The 21,853-nt window shown below is 44.9% G+C and overlaps 1 protein-coding gene across 1 annotated transcript in view; it reads right to left on the bottom strand.

Moving 5' to 3' along the window:
* Positions 1-21,853, bottom strand: part of DOCK2 (dedicator of cytokinesis 2) — a gene marked incomplete at both ends in the record, with an annotated part of 443,452 nt that overhangs the window by 56,072 nt on the left and 365,527 nt on the right. Inside the window, 3 exons of the mRNA XM_080699131.1 lie at positions 8,525-8,673; positions 20,724-20,782; positions 20,871-20,971. Of these exons, the coding sequence (XP_080555257.1) occupies positions 8,525-8,673; positions 20,724-20,782; positions 20,871-20,971 (309 nt within the window). The remainder of the gene's footprint in view (positions 1-8,524; positions 8,674-20,723; positions 20,783-20,870; positions 20,972-21,853) is intronic.

The following is a 21,853-nucleotide window of genomic DNA, read 5'->3' as shown; positions in this document are numbered from 1 at the left end:
TAACCAGAGCATCAGGGAGCTGCTCTTATCACCCAGGTTTAGTGCTGGCATCTAGAGATGCAAAATGGACCAGGATGGATGCTATGTCTCCCTTTTAGATACGTGCAGAAGGTAGAAGAGACAACAGGTGACTGAAGCTGGAGCAGAGAGGGCAGCATAGGAGAAGGGAGAGAGCCAGGGATTTTCATAGGCTGTGTTATCTGAGCTTATTTTCCAAGGTCAAGCAGAATCTTTGAATTTTTGCAGGAAGATGAGCTGATATAAATATGTATATCACACACACACATACACTTTGGCTGATGTATGTAATCCTTAGCCAGTCTAAATTGGGATTTGTTTTTGTTTCTTTTTCTACCTGCAATTAAAATAATTCAACAAACTACAAATAGGACATGGAACAAACACCAGGCCTCACAGGGTAAGGACTGGTGACAATGGTCGTGGAAAGTGACCAGAAAGCAGGTATCTTTGCATAGCTCCAGCAAATCTCATTGCATTGAAGCCAGAGAATGTTGGTGCTTTTGATGTCCATGTCAGGGAGGATTTTGCCCAGTGGGGTTCATTGTTTAACATATTGTAGGGTCATACTGTGTTTCTTCTATATGAGTGTGATTCGAGATGTCTTCTGCTATTTTAATGTATCCTGAAGAATTCATCCAAATTTTGCTGTCTGCCTCTCCCCAGTCACCATTCCTAAAGGAACTGGCAGTAGAACATGATGGTGCATACCTGTAATCCCAGTACCTGGGAGGCTGAGACAGGAGGGTTTTAGGTTTGAAGCCAATCTCAGCAACTTAGGGAGGCCCCTCAGGAGTTTAGTGAGATCCTGTTTCAAAGTAAAATAAAATAAGAATAGAAAGGGCTGGGAGTATAGCTGAGAGGTAGAATGTCCCTGAGTTCAATCCCTAGTACAAGGAAGGGAGGAAGGTGAAAGGAGAAAAAATAAATAAGAGAAAGAGAAAGAAAATGAAAAAGAAAAGAAACTGGCACCCAGAGACAGGAAGGAAGTCCTTGGCGAAGGCCACTGAGATCGGGAAGCCTTGGGGACTTCTGGCTCCTAACTCAGCCTTTTCACACTCAGGCTTCATAATACCCCATGAGGCCTGAGGTCAAGGGTCACCTTTAAACGCAATGATGCATGAAACCCAGCCAGCCCTTGCCTGGCATAGCCCTCAGTATGTGTCAGTTATTATTACAGATGAAGCAGAGGCTCTGAGAGTTTAAGCGACTTGTCTAAAGTCTCAGATGAATGGCAGGGACCTTTTGGCAGCTCTCCCCAGTGCTGGAAGGGTGCAGTCCAGTCACATTGGCATCTGTAGATGATGAAAAGTTAGGGACCAGACTCACTTTTTCCTCGGGTCACATCTCATCTGTGAGGCCACTGTTCCCTGAGGGGTAACGGGAGGTACCAGAAAGCCTTGTACTGACCCAACACGAATGTGAAGGAATTTTCTATATATCAAAAGAGAATCTTTGGCATGCCTGGGAAGATGGGTAGGGTAGAGATAAAATGAAGGGAGGAGCATTCCCAGGGGGAAAGTGATGAGCATTCCCAGGGGGACAGTACAGGGGACAACATGGAGGGAATGAGGATAGCAGCCCAGCTGGAGCAGGGACCTCAAGGAAAGATGAAAGAAAGAAAATAAGAACAGGGGGCTGGCAGGGGCCATCTGGCCAGGGTTTGGGCTGCCAGTCTGCAAGTGAATCATGCCCTGTATGCTTGTATTTGGGCGTGTGTGTGTGTGTGTGTGTGTGTGTGTGTGTGTGTGTACATGTGCATGTAAGTGTTGATTATTATCTAACATTAGGGTTTTGGAAGTTATCATGCTCAGAGATGTCTTCTGTGTCAAGCCTAGAACAGAAAGAAATAGTGCAAGGGACTATAAGAATAGGCTCTGTGGTTAGGCTGTCTGGCCTGTAACTCCTCTTCCATATTGGGAAAGCCATCAGGTCTTTCTGTCCTTAGTTTTATGATCAGTATCATGGGGTTGGCAAATATTGTCTTCATGTATGGACATGTCTACATGACAGGACATGTATTAGGCTTTTGGGGCAAGATGGTTTCTGTTCCAATTGCTCCATTCACTGCACAAAAGCAGCCATAGACAAAAGACACACACTGATATGGCTGTGTTTCAATAAAACTTTATTTACAAAAGAGGTGGCAGGATGGCGTTGGCCTGTGGGCTATCATTTGTCCACCACTTGTTGAACATCAGGGTAGGACCTACAGCAGGCAGTGGTTAGGAGGATCAGAGCAGGTTTTATATGCAAAGCACCGGAGAAGCCCATAAGCGCCGAGCTAGCTCAACTTATTACCATGGCTAATGTTACTGTTATTACTGCAGAATGTGGCTAGAAAGTGCTCTGGGGGAGAAAACTGGCATTTTTTTCTTCTCTGAGTGTTTCACTGGGGAGAGTTGGCACTGTTCCTCCTGGTGAGATGAGATCTTCTTCAGAGCAGAGAAGTGGATGGGGTAAATAAGCACTTGTCTCAGGGTCACAAAAGAGCCTGCCAGGAGGAAAATTGCAGGGTGCCAGGGAATGGGCAGAGCCAGATGACACCAAGCAGCGCAGAGCCCTCTGGGTGGAGTGGAGAGTTAAGTTCCCTGTAAGGTGTATCCCAGGACGGCTGCTATGACTGTGGGCTCGGACATTAATGAGACTGGGTTGAGTTTCACTTTGACATTTTTCCATCAACCATGTGACCATGAGCAAATTAATAAATCTTTCTGATGCTCAGTTTTCTCATCTATTAAATGAAGATTTAAAGCAGCGCTACTTCATAGTGACACTGTAAGGAATTAATGGGAAACCATGTGTAAAAGGCCAAGTATTAACAGGTGCTCAATAATTATTAGCAATGATCCTCAGGTTGTCACTGTATTGTCCCTGTCCTTGACATTAGCATTTTATTCTCATTTAATCTTTCCCATAGCCAAGAGAGGCAGTGTTCCCATTTTTATTATTATTATTATTATTATTATTATATGTTAGTGGGACTGGGGGTGGGACCAAGGGGCTTTCTACCTCCAGGCTATCCTCCCAGACCTATTTTATACTTTATTTGGAAACAGGGGCTCAATAAGTTGCTGAGAACCTCACTAAGTCGCTGAGGCTGGCTTCGACCTGTGCGATCCCCGTCTCAGCCTTCCAAGTGCTGGGATTACAAGAGTGCGCCACCATGCCCGCCTCAGTGTTCCCATTTTATAAAGGAGGAAACTAAACGAAAGATCTTTGTCTTGGTTTGGAAGGATGGATGAACTGGAGCTGGGGTGGACCGGAGTACCCACACAAGAAACCTTTTCCAAACATACCCTGACATGTGGCTGTGACAGGCCTGACCTGCCACTGTCACTCTGCGAAGCTTAGGATGCAATTTGGTTCCTCCAAATTCACTCCATTTTCATTTAGAGTGCTAAGACTATAGCACTTAATCAACTCCTCACCCCACGCCTGCCTGACAGATATCTGTAAGGGGGCATCCACAGGCCTGTTTTGCTAAAGTCAGATTCTACAGAGGCCCAATGAGAATCTTAAGAAACCTAATAAAAAACTAGGGAGTGAAAGCCAGGAGCCCAAACCTCGTCCTCTCTTCTCCTCTGAGCCCCATTTGTACAACAGGCCTCTCTGCAATGCTGCGGCTGCCTCTCCTGACTGCGCTAGGGCACCTTGACTGTTTCCATCCTGTTGCCTACCTAGAGTGTTTTCTGAGAGTCCCAGCCATGCCAACACATAAAATTTAGTCATGTGTGGGGCTGACTTTGACATGGGAAAGGCAGAGAGTGTGCTCTAGGCTTGGAAGCCAGAAGAAAACAAGGATGAAGCCATTTATTGACCTCCTCTATTAAAAAAAAAAAAATGCTGGTTGTCCTGGGGTGGGCAAGGGGCAGAATGGAGAGAAAACTAGAGAAATAAGGTCATGTGAGAAAGGAGGCTTGTGGCAGTCAGTGACTTCCTAATTTTCTAATTCTCTTCCTAATTTTCTTTCTCTTTTCCCTAATTGCTTTAATTCATTCTTTCAAAGAGCCAGGGTTTGGGAGATCAGAATGGTATTATGATATTCATTTAACACATGAGGACACTGAGGCCCAGAAGGTTAAATAACTTATCAAGATCTATTCAGCTTATAAATGGCGAGTCTGGCATCAGAGCATAGCGCCCAGAGCACAGTAGGTGCTGAGTATATTATTTATTGAACCGATTTGATCTGTTTCACATTACGTTCTACACCATTTGAATTACCAACCAATGCTATGCCAAGAGTGAATCTCAGTAGAATCTGCCAAACTGTTATCTCTGTCCATTACTTCACTCGACAAGCAATTACGAGATTGTACGGTGTTCACTGCACTGGGTTAGGTCCTGCTGTCAAAGGCTACCTTGTCCATCTCTGAGAGTCAGATTCTCTCTGGGATCTCCTGCTTGCCTGAGGTTTTAGACCCTTGAACTGAGGGTACATAGACACATTCTATAACTTACATTAGTGAATTACTCCACAAGTCTCCATGTACACCAAGAACTCCACTGCTTTCTACCATTATCACCCAGGAAGCCTGTATCATCTCTTTTCATAAATATCTGACCAGAAAGACAATGTTCTACCAAGCTCTGGGTGACTACTCAGTGGTTGGCACTCCCCATCCCCACACTAACCTCTAGTACCAGTTTCTTGCCATTCTCCTGCTCTTGTGCCTCTGCATGGACATATGCAAATATATATATATATATATATATATATATATATATATATATATATATATATATAAATGTCCACTGGAATGTTCTTCCCTGTGCTGCGAGTTTTTCCCCTGAAATGTGGTGGAGTAGGGATCTAAATTCCTCCATTTCTATGGGGAGCAGTGAAACAGTACTCTTACACGCCATACACATCAGGCACTTTACAGGCACTGGGAGTTTTGTGCCGAGAGACCAGCCATAGTCGGCAAGCCCACAGAGTCTAATAGAGAGGGGAACCTACAGGCTTGTCATTGTGCCATGTTGGATGATGAATAAATACTACGAGGGCTCCACACAGGCAGGACAAGATGTGTTTGACTCCAGCTGGGGCATAGCAATAATTTGGACACACCAACCATAGTGTGGCCATCCTAAACTCCCTCTTGTCCAAATCCCCATTAAGTGAATCATAGAATATACCAGGAATGGGGTCTTCAGTCCTAAGCAAAGGACAGAAACTCTTAAGATGGTCTGAGATTAAGAGTTATACTGATGAGGGTAAAGGTTATCGGACAGACCCTTTAATTATATATGGAATTTGGGCTAGGGAGGAAAAGACTGGGCAATCTGGCATGGCACGGCAAAAGAAATAGAAAAGAAAAAGAGGTTGTGCTGGGGCTTCCTCTCCTCTTTCCTCCTCTTTCCAGTCCCTGGAGCTCCTCAGATTGTAGCACCTTCTTGTCCCCACTCTAGCCCATTATGTCCTGCTTGAGTAAATCTTTGTTCTTTTGCATCTAGATGAAACCCTCTGCCCCAGAGAGCAGTATGGACTTCCCCCAAAATTGAGACCTCAGCTAAAGAAAGGGCAACTAGATATTAAAGGAAGGGCCTACCCAAGAGCATGAGAGCAAGAGATTCTCAAAAGTAAGTATGAGGTCAGTGGGCTTGGTGTAAATCGGAACAAAGACCTTGTAAGTTTTTTCTCTTGGCTTTGCTATTTCCTATAAGTACCTTGAGCTTTAGAAAGGGAACCCTGTCATATTCTAGACACACAGTTTTTCTTTTGCATGATTATTTGGAATGATAGCTAAGGCCAGTTTGCACATGACAGACCTCCTGGGTTCCAGGCCCCAGATCCAGTGGGGTTTGCTCTGGTTATGACCATCAGCACTGTTTGCCCGCCCCTTTTCCTGGGAACACCTCCTGTGGCTTGCTCTGGGCCAGCTCATCTCACACCTCAGTGCCCACCAAGCGCACCAGCTGGTTTTCACATGGGAAACTGCCCCATTAGTCAGCCTGATTGTCCTGTCTCTTTTGATAAGGGAGCAGCCACTTGAAGCCATTGAGCAACATGGTTATAATGAACACATTTTTGGACTGAGGAGCCCAAGGAATGACACCCTGCATGGAAAACAGGTGGGTAAAGCACCCTAAGGAAGCCTCAGAATTATTTAGGGAAGGAAAATCACAGCAAAGTCAAGCCTCTGAAGACATGAGGCCGCCAGATATCTGCCAGGTCTCTCTCACCCCAGGTAAGGGACAGGTCTGTGTCCCACCCCCCTTAGGATGTGGCATACCATCAGATCCATGGAGTTTTGTATTTTTTGCACACATACCTGTTTTAACGCATTCTTCTAAGGCACCACCAGGCCTCAGACATGGATCTGAGGGTATGTAAAGTGCCTTTTATCTGATGTGTGTGCCTTCAAGAGTTCTGGACTTCACAGGCTTCATTCCCCTGTTCAAAAGGCAGCAGATCTCGGACCATCTGCACACACATGGGCCAGGCTCCCACCTTCTGGGACCCCAGCCAGACTGGTCGGATACAGTCTCTTTCTCTCTCTGAACTCCTACGCCTTAGTTCTTTTCAGGTTCCTTGGAGAAGGGACAGCTGGTCACTGGCCTCTCTGGGACTAGTGAGCCCCAATTATCCCCAAGAGGAAGAGCCCATTCAGCAAACTAGTCTTACTCCTCTTAGAACTGTCTCCAATGTGAGTTCAGAAGAATGGTTGATCTAGTAGATATTTCTAGCACAAATGAATTTTGAGAAATTAAACATGTCTCATGGAATGTCTCAGTTCTCAGCTGTGTTAGCGTGTACTGGTAATATCCAAGAGGAGTTACAAAGCACAGTAGTGCCCACAGGTATTTAACCTGAAACCTTCTGCCTGGAGGACCTTGTTGGGTTTGTGCTCCATGGAGTACATCTGAGAAAGCACGGCATAGAGGATGGCTTTCACTTCCTCAGCCAACATCCACTGTGACCTCATTGTGGTGGGATGGGGCAGTGGTTGCAGTGGGGTAGGTTGCAGCCTCTGCTCTGCCACCTTCTAGATGTGTGAATTCAAGCAAGTGGTTTTATCTCTCTAAGCCGTATGATTTTTACCTTTAAGATGGGGATATAATTCTACCTACATCATAGCGCTATAACTAAAAACACTATACAAATTAGTGTACAGAAAGCACTTACAGTACTTGACACACAATAAGTACCCACTCAGTGTCATTCATTATCACCAGCATCATTCTTATTAGGAGAGGTTGAGGGAGACACCAAGGAATAAACAAATGAGGATGGAGCAAGGCAGTGTGTAACATCGCATCTACCGTGGATGGATAAAACGATGCAAGTAGAGAGCAGTGACCTTTGAATGGGATGAGCTCTGCAGATCAGGAGTTAGAAGCTGCAGGCAGGTGGCATTGTGAACATACAGAGAAGGAGTAGTGAAGGATGCCCGAGAGGTAACACCGTTCAGACCAAGGAGTAGAGGAGGTGGGGAAAGAGAGAGGGAAGGGCTGGAAAGTTCCTATGTCAGAGCAGGGATATCTACAAAGACATGGAAGGATTCAGACTTAAATTGGTGGGAATTAGAGAATCAATGAACCCAGGAAGGGTCATCTCTCTAAGAATCCTAAGGAATTTGCTATTTAAGAACACATTTCAAAGAGAGTTGTTTGGGGGCAGGTAAATTATTGGTTTTCAAAGAACATTGTTTGGTGGTATGGGGGAGGGGCAGAAACACAGGGGAGGGAGGAACCCAGGTAGGGGTAAAACTAGATGGGGAGGGGAGCAAAGAGGAAGGATGCAGGAGACCAAGAAAACTCTGAAGCCTTGCTGGGATTGGAGACCACCCTTCCTCAATAGAGGGAAATGACCAAAGGCTCCAGGTACCTTCTGTGGGAAGCGACACTTTCTTCAACTAACAGCGCCTCTGGCTGGCTAGACTCAGATCATTTATTTTTCTTCAAGAGATCATATCTCCAATAAAAATACTTGGCCCTGGACCCTCACATTTCCCAGAGGTTCTGACTCTTGTGATGGAGGAATCCTCCTGTCCCTACATACACCGACAGGTCCCTCCAGAGCAGAAAGACATGCCTGCCTCTAATTTTGTTGCTGACTAACTTTGATGTATGGCTCAGTTTGCTACCTAACTTGCAGACTGGGCTTTTTTCTAGATAATATAGATCTTCAAAGTCATCTCAGAAGATTAAGTACCAGTCAGGGAAGGGGAGAGAGGTGGTGGAGGTGGTGGGTGGAGGGGCTGGGGAAATACCTTTGGAAGAGCCATTAAGCAGGAAGGTGGGATTCTTGGACTCCTGAGAAAGGGACAAGCAGACAGACAGCAAGAAAGTGCTATTTCATCTGGGCCTTGGGCAGAAAAGTGTGATAGAATACTGACCAAATCTGATATGCCAGCTCATTCCCGGCACATGAATAAATGTGGCTGTCCTACCACAGAGCCTCTGAATGAAGCTCAGGCAGACAGAGCGAGAATATCATTATGGGGAAATGGGCTGGGGATTAGGGATGCTCGCAAGAGTTTTCGGCCTCATTTTTTACCTTTTTGAAATCCCCGTTCCTTTGATATTCACACAGCATCATGTCGAAGAAGATTGGTATGGTGGCTTTCCGGAGCTCAGCCTCAGGGATAAGTGTCATCTCTAATATAGGTCCTACCATGCCAGGGATGAAGCAGATTTTGTTCTGGCCTAAAAGAGAAGAGGAATATAAAGCAATTGCACAATGCACAGGTCCTTCTCTTGGAGCCCAAGGAAAGAAGGGAAGTATGAAAGTCAACGCAATAGTTAATACTTCTATGGCATTTACCGCGAGCCAGGTACCGCTTTGAACACTTTATATATATTAACTGCAGCGAGAGGCATATGCGTCATCCAAACAAGCCCCAGTACAAAGGATAATAACATGGGTGTGTGCAAAGCACTCCACTGTTCACGAGGGTTTTCACCTGCATTATCTCCTCTGCAAACACAGCCCTCATTGAAATTCTCAGTGACGGTGAAGCATGGGGATGTTTGGAATGATGTGTCTGTCTGCATTACAAGCTGCATTTCTGGGGTTTGGAAAACATGTTCTCACTACCTGTTTCATGAGAAGAGATTAGGTAAAACCTGCTGCTGAGAATCTGCTAGACAAGCATGGTCAGTGGAACCGTGAGGATTAGAACACTGCTGTAGAGGAGACCAACCACCACCTCTCATGCCTCTGCCTCCTTTGCATGCATTCCTTGGTGCCCCTTCCCTAGATGTCAGCATTCTGGACAATGGCCTCAGTCCAGCATCACACGGCCACCTTGCTTCCTTCACCACAGGCCTGTGCTCACAAAACTCCTTTGCTTGGAAGTCTTTTGCCCAAATGCTCCTTCTACTCTGACCGTCAAGCCTACATTAGCCCAAATATTCCTTCATAGGGGTAAAAATCTCCCTGTGTGTCAGGACCCACCCACACAGATCAGATACCTGCACTGGTACCTTAATTTCTGCTTTCGTACCCAACCTGGAAATGATGTCTTTATTTGTCGAATGAGTAGGTCAATATCTGCCTTCCCTACTGAGAGCTTCAAGAAGGTAGGAAATGTGCCTGTTCTGATCATTGTATCAGTAACAAGAAGCACGGCGCACACTAGAAGCTCAAACACCATCTATCTAGGGAGGAAATATATTTGTACAGCTCTACACTTGCTGGCCATGGGACTCAGATATGCATCTCATAAAAGTGCAATAGTAAAACCCATCTATAGAGAAGATTGTGTGGAAACTGTATCTGCCCTCTACTTAGCATTGCTGTGGGCAGAAGCAGGACCCAGTGGCAGGCACAATGCTGCCCAGCAGTTAATGACACTGTTTCTGGTGATAGAATCCTCAAATGTGCAAATTAACTCTACTATCGACTAGCTCTTGGGCAAAGTGCCTCACCTCTTAGAGCTTCAATGTCCTTGTCTGTACCTTGAGATAATAATAACACTCGTGTCATAGGGTTGATTTCAAGAATAAATGAATTAATACTTATTGAGCAACCAGGTCAGAGCTTTGCATGTGGCATACTTGACAGAGCATTAGCTATTACCGTTTTGATTCTTGGTCAAAATGAACCGGGAAGGGCATCCTTGTTAAACAGAACTGAGCAGATGCCTCAGAACATACACATCAAAGTGGCAGGAATGGGAGAGGTTTCCCCAGGACCGAGGGTAGGCAGAGCCCAGAGGCCCAACCACTGAAGCAGACACTGCATTTCATCTGCGGCTGCCTCTTCCTCCTCCTGCACATCATAGCCCACGAAGCCCACCCTGGTTTTCTCCATTGTCAGGATGAACACCTGTGGTCCTCGCCTGGGGCAGAGGTCTCCTGGGGGTGCAGAAACTCAGGTGGTAGAGTGTATAGCCTAGCATGGTTCCTTCTGATCAAAGAGCAGGAAAGAAGCCCAGAGAAAAGGCAGGAAGAAAGGGAATTTGCATTCAGCCTAAATGTGGCTTCATATTGGAGTATTTCTCCAGAATCAGGTAAAAAGGCATCATGCTAGGAAGATCTTCAGCTGTGAGAATGGAACGCTGAAGTCAGGCAGAGAGTGGCGTGAAAGATAAAGACACTTTTCTGGGATATCAGCTTCGTTATACATCGCGCTTGGGCTTGAATTACACTTGAGCCCCAAGTCTTTGCTTTGGCTCATCTAGGGAAAAAAAAAAATCTTACTTTCTGGCAGGTTTCTAGTAATTGCTAATCTAGGTTTCTGAGTCCATCCTTCAAGATCCTTTAAGTCTTTTTTCAAACCACAGTAGGGTTTTGAAATTCAAAGTCAAGTGCAATAATAGGTAGAAGGTAAATGGGAAACTGTCAGATAAGCTACCTTGGAAAGGAGAAATTGCTTATGCCACAAAGGCCTTCAGAATTCTGGAGGGCGGTAGGTCTGATAAGGATGTATTTAAGATGGTTTAAAATGAAAGATGGACAAGCTGTGGGCTGGGGATTTCGTAGATACTTTTGGCCTGCATTTTTTGTAGTCTGTTGAGGCAGAATAGGGAAAAAGGAGAAAGAGAGATGTCAATCTCTAAATACACTATGATTTTAATGGCTCTTACAATGTTCCTTAAGAAATCTCATTCCTTTATAGACAAAAAAATGAAATTTTAGGTCATCAGATTTTGTGTTCACGTAAACCAAATGTGTGTTTACATATACAGATGTGGAGAAGAGAGAGAGAGAAAAATGGAGAGAGAGAACATATTTGTGGCTAATTGAATAAAAACTCATTTGGGGAAAAAAATTCTCATTCAAGAGACATACCTGCTGCTGCATTTTTAAAAAGGCAAGGAAGAAGATTGATTTGAGGGTCCTTTTCATATCATGGAAGCAGAATCTCACTGGGAACAGATACCAATTAGAAAGGCTTTTAAAACACCAGCAAGCCAGCAAGATAAATCCAAATGCTGAATTCCACAGGCTTCTGGAAAGGGTCTGGGGGTAAGGAGAGTGCAGAGGAGAGCCTGGGCATGTGGATGGTGGGGATTCTCCTGCATTCTCTGGCCTCAGTTTCTAATCTGTATAATGGTCTCACCTATCACTCCTCTTGGGAGTGGACTGCAAGACTGGAAGCCAATGGTGTGAGGCACTAAGAAAATGAACAGGAGAAGAAGGAAAGAGAGAAGCCCTTGTGACCTTGATAAGAGTAAAGATGACCAGTCCCTGGCTCCAAGGCCGATACTGGACAGAGGCGCACTTCGGCTGGGACCTCGTGCTCTCTCCAGGCTGGAGTGGCCCCTGGAATGCAGGAGGATGGGGGTAAGCAATGACTTTGGATTCCAGAGTCCAGCAGACCACCTGAGAACTCTGACATAAAGCTGAGCTGGTCAGCAAAAAGAAAAGTCACTGCTCAGTTCAAACAAGAAAGAAAGAACACTGGTCTCTGCTCCTCTGTCTTAGGCGTGGAAAAATTTCTTCCTGACAACACCCTGCGATGGGAAATGCATTCTCTCCTCATCCCTGAGGATAGCTTCCCTCTGGGCCCTGCAGAATCTGAGTGTGACACCTGGGTCGGGTCCCACCACTGCCGCCCCTGGCTACACAGCGTTGTGCTGTCTCTCAACATCCCCAACCTCCACGACCTCATCTGTAAAATGGACATAGAAATAATATCTGCTCGAGTGTCAAATAGGTTAAAGGAGCAAACGTGAAGAAGGAGGATGCTGCATAACGTCTGGCACATTGTGGAAGCTCAGTAAGTATGGACAGTGTTGTTGTTGCTGCTGGTGAATCCTTGGGGTTCAATCCTATGCCTAGTTCCAGAGAAAGCAATATGAAAAGATACCATCTGACCTCATGGTGCTCCCTGAGCCTTCCTTGGAACTTTACAGGCTGGTCAGTTTACTGACTCATTCACTGTTAGAATCAATAGTTGACCTGGGGAAAAGGTCAGAGTGGGCATATTTCCTTTACCATGCTGACATTCACAATCCTTCCTTCCCACTCTTCTCTATTTCATTGAAATGTTTTCAGTTTGTCCTCAAAGATGTTTGCAAAGTCCCAATTTGATCTCTTGATGTACAGCTTCAACCTCTCCATGGCTTCCCCTGCTCTGGGCTCAAGCGCTGCAGGCACGCCTGGTCCTGTGCTCCTCTCCAGGCTCTGTCTCCTGATCCTTGCCTGCTTCTTCTCCATCGCCTCAGTGCATCTGCTCCCTCCCTCTGGTCCCTGGTACATAGCCATCTTTGCCTCCATTTTCCTGTCTGTTCCTCGCTCTCTCCCACTGCAAACCTCACCCCCACCTGCCTTGGGAGTAAATCCTAAGGCAATCTCTAGGTGGTGCTGTTCAACTCAGAAGCTACTGGCCCCGCGCTTTTTTTTGAACACTTGAAATGTGGCTAATTCAGCCGGGCGTGGTGGCGCACGCTTATAATCCCCGCGCTTGGGAGGCAGAGACAGGAGGATCAAGCAGGTTCGAAGCTTAAGAGACCCTGTTTCAAAAATATAAAATAGGTCTGGGAGTGTAGCCCGGAGGTAGAACGGCTTCCAGGAACCCCAGTACCACCACCCCCCAAAAAATGTGGCTAATTCAAATCAAAATATGCTGTAAGTCTGAAAACATCCACCAGATTTCAAGAGTGAATTTCTCAAAAATCTCATGAATGTTTTGTGTTGATTATTTGTTGAAATGATAATACTCAGGGACATGGGATTAAATAAAATACAGACAACCCCCAACTTATGATGGTTTGACTTAATGATTTTAGACTTCATGACGGTGCAAAAGTGATGCACATTAAGTAGACACTGTACTTTTAATTTCAAGTACTGATGCTTGCCTGGCTAGCAGTGTGCTTTGTGACTCTCTCATGAGGCTGGCAGTGGCAGCAGTGATCCTCGTGATCACTGGAGGAAAGGAGCCTGTGAGCCTCGTGATCACTGGAGGAAAGGATCGATGCTCTACAGTGTCACTGAGTTAGGCTGTTCTATAAGCTAGGTGTATCCAGTGCATTTCATCCTTAAAGTATTTGCAACTTATGATGACTTTATCAGGATATAACTCCATCATAAGTCAAGGAGTATCTGTATTGTTAAAAATAATTTTATGCTCCTTTTCAGTATTCATTTAATGTGGACACTAGAGCATATAAAATTAGATAGGTGGCTCACGTTCTATTTCTTTTGTCGTGTGTGTGTTTGTGTGTGTGTGTGTGTGTGTGTGTGTGTGTTATTAGGGAATGAACCCAGCGGTGTTCTACCTCTGAGTGACACCCCCAGCCGTATTTTATTTTTCACTTTGAAACAGGGTCTCACTAAGTTCCTAAGGCTGGCCTCAAACCTGTTATCCTCCTATCTTAGCCTTCTGAGTACTGGGATTGCAGGCATGTACCATCCTGCCTGGCTCACTTTCTATTTCTATAGGACAGAGCTGCTCAGTGCTCTTAGGGCTTTCAGCTCTTCTTCCTGGAGGGAATCCATGGCTCACTTGCTAGGCAAGAATCCATCATAGACTCGTTCGGCACCCCAAGTTTCTGCTCTACATATATTAATATGTAATTAGCCTGAAATTAGTATGTAACCTTTCACCACAACCAAAATCACAAAGAGGGGCTATGTTGCTGACCTGTTTTTGGTTTTAACCACTGGCATGTGTCTAGCATTTAGAAGATGCTTGGGTTGGTTTCCTGTAGCTGCTATCATAAATCACCACCAACTTAGTGACTTAAAACAAGACAAATGAATTATCTTATACTTTTGGAGGTGAGGAGTATGAAAATGGGTTTCACTGGGCTAAAAATCCCAAGATGTGGGCAGAACCAAGTTCTGAGTAGGGATGTGATGAATCTATTTCCTCCCACTTTCCATCTCTGAGAGGCCCCTGCATTCCTTGGCTCATGGCCACCCACTTCCATCCTCACAGCCAGCACAGTACCTTCCTCAGAGCTCTCCGATTCTCCTACCTCTGTTTTCACTTGGGACTCTGCGGTTATATTGGTCCTACCTGGGTAGTACAAGACACTCTCGGCATCTTCAAGGTGCTTAACTTCATCACATTTCATTTGAAAAGTTCTTGTTATGTGTGGTAACATAGGCTACAGGTTCTGGGAATCAGGATGTAGACATCTTTCAGAAGTTATTACTCAACCTACCGCAGTGTTTAATTCTTGTTAAATAAAAGCCATTTTCTATCTGTTCTAAGCAGCTTCTCACTCAGCCTAAACAAGCTGGTTCAGTGGGTTATTTTCTTGAAAGACCTCGCTTTTTCTCATCTTTCTTTTATTCCTGAGATAGATCACTCTGTGTGTGTGTGTGTGTGTGTGTGTGTGTGTGTGTGTGTGTGTGTAGTATTGGGGATTGAACCCAGAGGCATTCTACCTCTGAGCCCACTTTTTCTGTTTTGAATCATGGTCTCTCACTGGGTTGCTGAGAGTCTCAGTATATTGTTAAGTCTGTCCTTCACCCTAGGATTCTCCTGACTCAGCCTGCCAGGTACTGGTATTACAGATGTGTATCACCACACCGGGCTATACTAACCTTTGGTATCTGATTCAGGAGCCATTTTTATGAATAGAGAATAATCATGGTCCCTGAACTTTGGAGTCTCCTCTACACATTTCACTTTAAAGAATATTTCAAGTCTTCTCAACTAACCTAACTTACGTTCTCCTTAGGTTCTTCCCTGCACAGGTTCTTCTGCAAGGAAGAGCCTGCGCTTTACCCTCCACCAACCTCCTACCATTCCCTGGAGCTTGGCATCACACTGGGCATTCTGTAGATGCTTAAAATTGTACAGCCCCATCACTCTCCCAAGTCTGCCAGGAGTGGCCTCCCTACTCATGCGGCCAAGATGCCAGCTGCTGAAATGTGTCTTTCCTTCCCAAGATGGCCATTAACACAGCAGCCTAGTGTCAGACCAAGTGCATGTGAGAGGGTTGAGTCCAAAGCCATTTTAGCAAAATGTGCATTGCTTCATGACATGCAGAAATCAAATGTTATGATGCTACACTACAGGGGAAAGCACATCGCAGTTGGCATTGTTCCAGGATGTGGATCCCAAACCTCAAATGGTATTAACCCCTTAGTGGCTGAGTCCCAACATACTGTCCCTCTCTACACTAAAACCTCCCTGCTCACACACAGTCCCTCTCCCCAAATAGCACATGTGTACACACACATGCACACACACACACACACACACACACACACACAATCCAGACTCTTTCCAGAAGAATGTCAAATAATGTTCCATCCTGAAATTAGAGCTTTGCAATTAGCTATCGCATGATCATAGGGTTGCCCAAGTCTTTCCTGATGAGAAGAAGATGATGATACTGATGATCACGATGCTCATGCCCTGATTGCTTTTGGCATTAAAATAACATTTAAAAAACTAACATGCATTATGATTTACTTATTATCTACAGTCTTTGAAAAACAGAGTGTGTTGGCTATTTCACTCCCTTTGAAAATAATCTGCCTGCTATTTGGGAAAAAAATTGTTCATAAGAACGTTGGATTTGCGATGGAGACAGGTTCTTTCAGCTTCAGTTCGAGCACTGATTTGTTGCTGGCCTTGTGAGTGGTCTTGTGCCTCTCTGGGACTCATCTGCCAACTTTACTATAAAACTGAGGGGCTCAATTAGATGATGCATCAGTAGGGTTGGGACAGAAACCTGATTACCCTGGTGAAAATGAAGCTTTGATTATTTTCTCCTTTTATTTACTTAGTGTATGTGGTACAGGGGATTAAATCTAAGGACATTCTACCTCTAAGCCACACCCCCAACTCATAAAAATGTTTTGTTTTGAAACAAGGTCTTGCTAGGTTGTTGGGAGTCTCACTATGTTCCTGAGGCTGTCCTCAAACCGGTGAGCCTCATGTCTCGGCTTCGCAAGTCTTAGAATCACAGGCATGTACCATCATGTCCAAATGGTTGTTTTACTTTAACATGAAATTGGAGGATGGTCAATTCAAAGCTTCTCCATACTGAGCAGGTGATTTTTGTCCTGATGGCTTCAAGATAATTATGGCTTTTTCAAGTGTGTCTTGCCATTTTTCAGAAAGAAAAAGGGGAAAGGACTTTAGTCAACAGATGCACTAGTGTTACACTTGGGATCTGGAATGTTCCCCAAAGGGCCTATGTTAAAGGTGTGGTCCCCAATGCAGCCATATCTAGAAGTAGGGATTTATGGAAAGGTAATTAGATCATGACCTCATTAACTGATTGAAGGATTCATAAGTTGTTGTCATTCACTATTGGGAAATGGTAGAAATGCAGGAGGTGGGGCTTTGTTGAATGAAGTAGGCCCTTGAGGGTGTGCCCTTGTGGGGTACACTTCCATGTGTATGTGCGTATTTTCTTTTTCTTTCCTTTCTGAACACCATGATATGTGTAGTCTCCTCCTACACATGTTCACTGCCATGATGTTCTGCCTCGTGTCAGGCCCAAAGTAATGGAGTCAGCCAGTGATGGACTGAACCTCTAACTGTAAGGCAACAGAAGCTCGTCCTCTTGTTTTTCTCAGGTACTTTGTCACAGCAGTGAAAAGCTGACAAATACAGCTGTGCTAGGCTCATTGAGTCTATCCTCATCCTGTTTGCGCTAGCTCTCTCTCTCTCTCTCTCTCTCTCTCTCTCTCTCTCTCTCTCTTTCTCTCTCTCTCTCTCACTGGGAGAAAAAAATACTTTGTTGAATCTTCAACAAGTATGTTTATGCTGATTCTCATGGGGCAGATCGGGATCACATGATCACCACCTACTATAAGACATTGTTAACTGAGCAAATTGCAATTCTAAAAAAAAAATAATAATAATAATCAGGGTCCAGTTAGCCAGAAAGAAGAGAATAGCTATTGCATGGCAAATCAGTATTCTGCCACAGATTGCTTCCAAGTTTCACTCTGTCTTAGATATCCCATGGACTGCATCTGAAAACCTATCATTACCCAATGCAGTGGCAACAGTACATTAGTTCCTAATTTATACAGTGCTTAGCCCTGGTGTGGATTATCAAGTTAATCTCATTAACCTTAGAATGCTAGATCACAGGATAAGGTTTTGATGAGGGAACCTCCAACTCTCTGTTTTCTGCTCTTGTCCTTGGTAGAGACAGACAAGGGGAAGGCAAGCCATGCTCCTAATGAGCAGAAGGCTGGTGGAGCCAAGAAAGCCAATGCAGACCAATAAAGCTTCCCCTTCCTCAGGAGGTTTGCCAAGAGGTGAGGGGGTGGCCTTTGAAGCAAAGCAGCCTTTTCTTCTTATTTTTTGCAGGGAATATCATATGTGACATCTCTCTATAACTCCCTTTTTCAGTACTCTCATCCTGCCCATCACTCTGGGAAGCCCTCAATGGATATAGGCTTAATGGGAACATCAAGAACAGCAGGATGGCAGCCTCTAAAGCCTGAATTTTTCAGAGCATCCTGAACTGATGCTGGAGGGCATACCACCTTCTCAGGGCCTAGAGTGGCCTTGGCCCTGTCTATCCAAAGTCTGGCTCTTCAGCAATTCCTTGCTTTTTCAATAAATACCTTCCCTGATAAGGTCAGCCACAAACATTGCCTCTTTCTTGCATTCCCCCAAACCTGGGAGATATGACTTTTAATTGCATACATCCATCTGACAGATATTTGCAAGCAGCCAGGTATCTGTGATGTGTCAGAGCAAACACTCTGGCTGGTACACTTCTCTGAATTCTGCCTTGAATCTACGAAATAACTTTGTACAAACCCTTTATCCTCTCTGGGGCTCAGTTTCCTCATTGGTAAAGTGGTAGGTTAGACCATACCAGTAACTTCCAACTATTTTCTGCAATGCTTCAGGATCCCCCCCTCCCGAAAACCATCAGGGGTCTAAATGAGGAGCTCAGATCAGCCCATTATAATAGCCTCTGCCCCCCCCCACCAGCTCACTTCAATTAGAATAGCTCTGCTTTTGTCCAATTTACTTATGGAGCATACATTTTTTAATTGGCCTGCAGAGAAAAATAAATGTTTGAAAAATGCTGGACAGCATAATCTCTAAAGGGCCTTTCCAGCTCTGGTGTTCTGTGATTCTAAGCAGGTAGAATATTTGGTCACATCTTTTCATTCATCAGCATAATTGGGAGCACAGGAATGCCTGCCAAAACATAATCTATATCTAAATAAAATCTTCTGTGTGCAAAACAATGCAATGAAGGACATTCAGAGAATAGCAGGCTGTGTGCAGTGACTGGAGACAAACGAAGCCCAGCTCCCTGTTTTGCAATTCTGGCAAAGCCTGTGTGGGGAGCTGGGAAAGGCAGCTCATCACAGCTCCAGCCAGTCTGTATTGTGAAGCAAAGTATGTAAACAGAACCTAATCCAGACTCCCATCCTTTGGTTGGGCACATGCAATGTTTTGAAAACTTTCCATTAGTTATCATTAGTATTCATAAACCAGAAAATGGATCGAACGACCCTGCTTCCTGGAATTCTTTGGTAAAACTGGAAAGGGTGACAATGAGAGGCTTTCATTCTGGGGAGACAGCAATCAGCTGGGAAGGGAGAACTGCTGTTCCTTTTCCCTGGAACATATCGGCTCTACAAGTCTACGCTTATGCTATGCCTTCTTACTGCAAAAGAAAAGTAAATAAAACATAAATTATTTCTCATGCCTCTGTCCTTACCCAAAGTGGAGAAACAAAAGACAGAGCGATAAAGCTGTTCCTCAAGAAAAAAGAGGAGAGATGGTAACCCTCTCCCCAGGGGACATCTGTCAACCGCTGGAGACTCTTTGGGCTTCACAACTAGAGAGATTGCGAGGAGCATCTTAGAGGGTAGAGCCCAGGGATCAACACACTCCTGTGCATTGGGCAGCCCCCTAAGGAAGAATTATCCTCTCCCAGTAGAGACAGTACCTACTTTATAGAATTTCTGTGGGTATAACATGCCCCCCCACTCCTTTTTTCTTTTGTTACCTGTCCTTCAGGCCTTAGTGATGCAGGCCCAAGTCTGATGATGAAGGAGCTAGCTCCCATCCTAATGGGGCCAGGTACGAATATGCATAAGAACCCTGACATGGGTGTGGTGGCCTCCACAGCTTCAGTCATCCCAGTTTTTGCTCTCATGGCATGCTAAGTTCCCTTACTTGAGGCCTCAGAGCTTGTCCATGGCAGACAAGGCTCCCAGAGATGTGGAAGACTGTCCTGTGCCTGGGTTCTCAGCTCCACCTGGGACTTCATGACCAACAAAGTCAACCAGAGCATGCTCCTTCTTGATACTATCAGCAGCTGCAGATGTAGATTGGTCATCTATCCACTGTGCCATGCTCCCCCTCCCTCATGTAGACAAAACTTGCTGGAAAGAGCAAGCAATTGCTGTCCAGATACACAGAAGTCTCGGAAGGCAGGAAGCAAAGTCTAGTCTGGGAGTAAAGAGATAGGCACAGTTCCTGTAAATGCCTCCTCTGAAGAGGTCAACAGCCAAGTCCAGTGCAAAGCAATAAGACAGCAGGGAGTTAAGGGGAAAATCCACAAATCAGAAGTGAAAACCCTCATCCTTCATTGCTGTTCACCCATCCATCCAGCACATATTTATGGAGCAGGATTCAGGCTGGGGCAAGGTTGATGGCCCCTGTCATCGTAGAATGAAAACCATGCTCTGAGATGTCCACTGTTTGATTTCAAGCAAGTAAGCTCCCTCTCTGAGATCCCTGATCAATAAAAACGAGGGGGAAAGTTTCCACCTTTTGAGAAGTTATGTGAAGATTAAATAAGATATCCATAGCACAGGCCTCTCTCAGACTCAATAAATGTCTTCCTCGTACCATTCCTGAGTGCATAGGTATCATTCAGGTAATCACACATGATTCATACAGCTCATGGAGATGCCTATCAGCTCAAAAATTCCTCTCATCTTTCAGAGAACCAGTCCACCCCCATGAGGCGGCATTTTGTGGACCACATCAGAGAAAAAGAAGATGCAGAATGCAGAATGCAGAACGGCCCAGCCAATCAGCAGCCAGCATCCCTGTGATGTGAGATCCCACAGTCTTACATCTTCCGCCCCCTTCTGATCTTCAATCTGACTTCATATTCCCTTGGGAGCATTGAGTGAAAGCAGATTCACATCTGCCTGGGGGCTGGGTGTGGGAGGTGAGCACCTTCTTTCATTTAGAATACGGTTAGGCATGTATTAAGGATGGAGGGTGTGCACGGTGATAAATGGTGATAAATTGTGACTTCAGGCTATCACTGCTGAAACCCTTGTGGCTGGCTAACAGATAATCTTTAGGAAGGAGTTGGACGAGTGTGCCTACTCACCAAGCTTGTACCACATGTCACGGATGGAGAAGCCAATTAGCCGTCTCATGTCCCCATACCTAGGAGGAACAAGAATGTCTGTTTCAGGCCCATCTCAGAGCATCTCACCTCTTCCCCCACCCCAGGAAACCCAAGAACAAAACCTACTTATTTAGGATTTTGTTGTACTTGGCGTGCGAGAACTGCTCCAGCTGTAGAGAATCCTGAGTGATAAAAGCTACCGCCAGATGAAAATAGTTGTTCCACAGCTGTAAATGAAAGAGGAGAGGACGGTCATGGAGAGGGGCTCAAGTGGAAAGGCATATTAAATGCTGGGTGGTGTGAATAATTGATGAAGATGGCAGAAGACAGAGGCAGAACCAGTTTAATTGTGCACGCTGCAATTTTCTAACTGGCATTGACTGAAATTAACATCCAGGTCAATGCCAGGACAATGGATGAATTTCTGGGCACTGACTGTGTGCCTTTGCTGACAACAAGAATGGGTTGAGGAGAGAACTGGAGGACTTTTAGTTGTTGTTATTATTGTTGTGCTTTGTGTTTTGTTTTTGAAAGACAAATAATGTGCCCCTATTGGAAGCCCTGGTGAGCTGGTTCCTGTCTTGAGATAAGAAGCGGGTGAAGAGTAAGGTAGCTTAGGGACTCATAGCTTCTTGGGATAACTATCATGCAGTTATTTTAACCACATACATATTGCTTTGATTTTTTTGAGAGGTAATTAAAAATAGCAAGAGTCATACTATATCTAACAATGTGACCTTGGGTAGTCCTTTAATGTATCTGGTGCTGGTGATAGTTCCTGCCTAACTTTGACACTTCAGAGGACCAGCCTGCAATATGTTCTGTCTTGAAAACATTTTGCCTTTTCCTTCCCTTTTCTCCAAAGTGTGGGTCCCATATCAGCCACAGCATCACATGGAAATGTATTCAATGGCAAGTTCTCTGGCCCCTGCCCAGACTTGCTGAATCACAGAATCACAATCTTTTTTTTTTTTTTTTTTTTGAGAGGTGGTGGCTCCACATGGTGTGTTTACAAGCCCTGCAGGTAGGACTGATGCTCTTCAAGTCAGAAGCCCTGCAGACCCAGTTCATAGGTAGACTTGTTATAGTTTTCACATGTTGTTCATCTG

Source organism: Muscardinus avellanarius (genome assembly GCF_963383645.1).
Source record: "Muscardinus avellanarius genome assembly, chromosome: 7".
Lineage (NCBI taxonomy): Eukaryota > Metazoa > Chordata > Mammalia > Rodentia > Gliridae > Muscardinus > Muscardinus avellanarius.
Note: the sequence above shows the minus strand (reverse complement) of the source record. Positions and strands in the feature narration are given on the sequence as shown.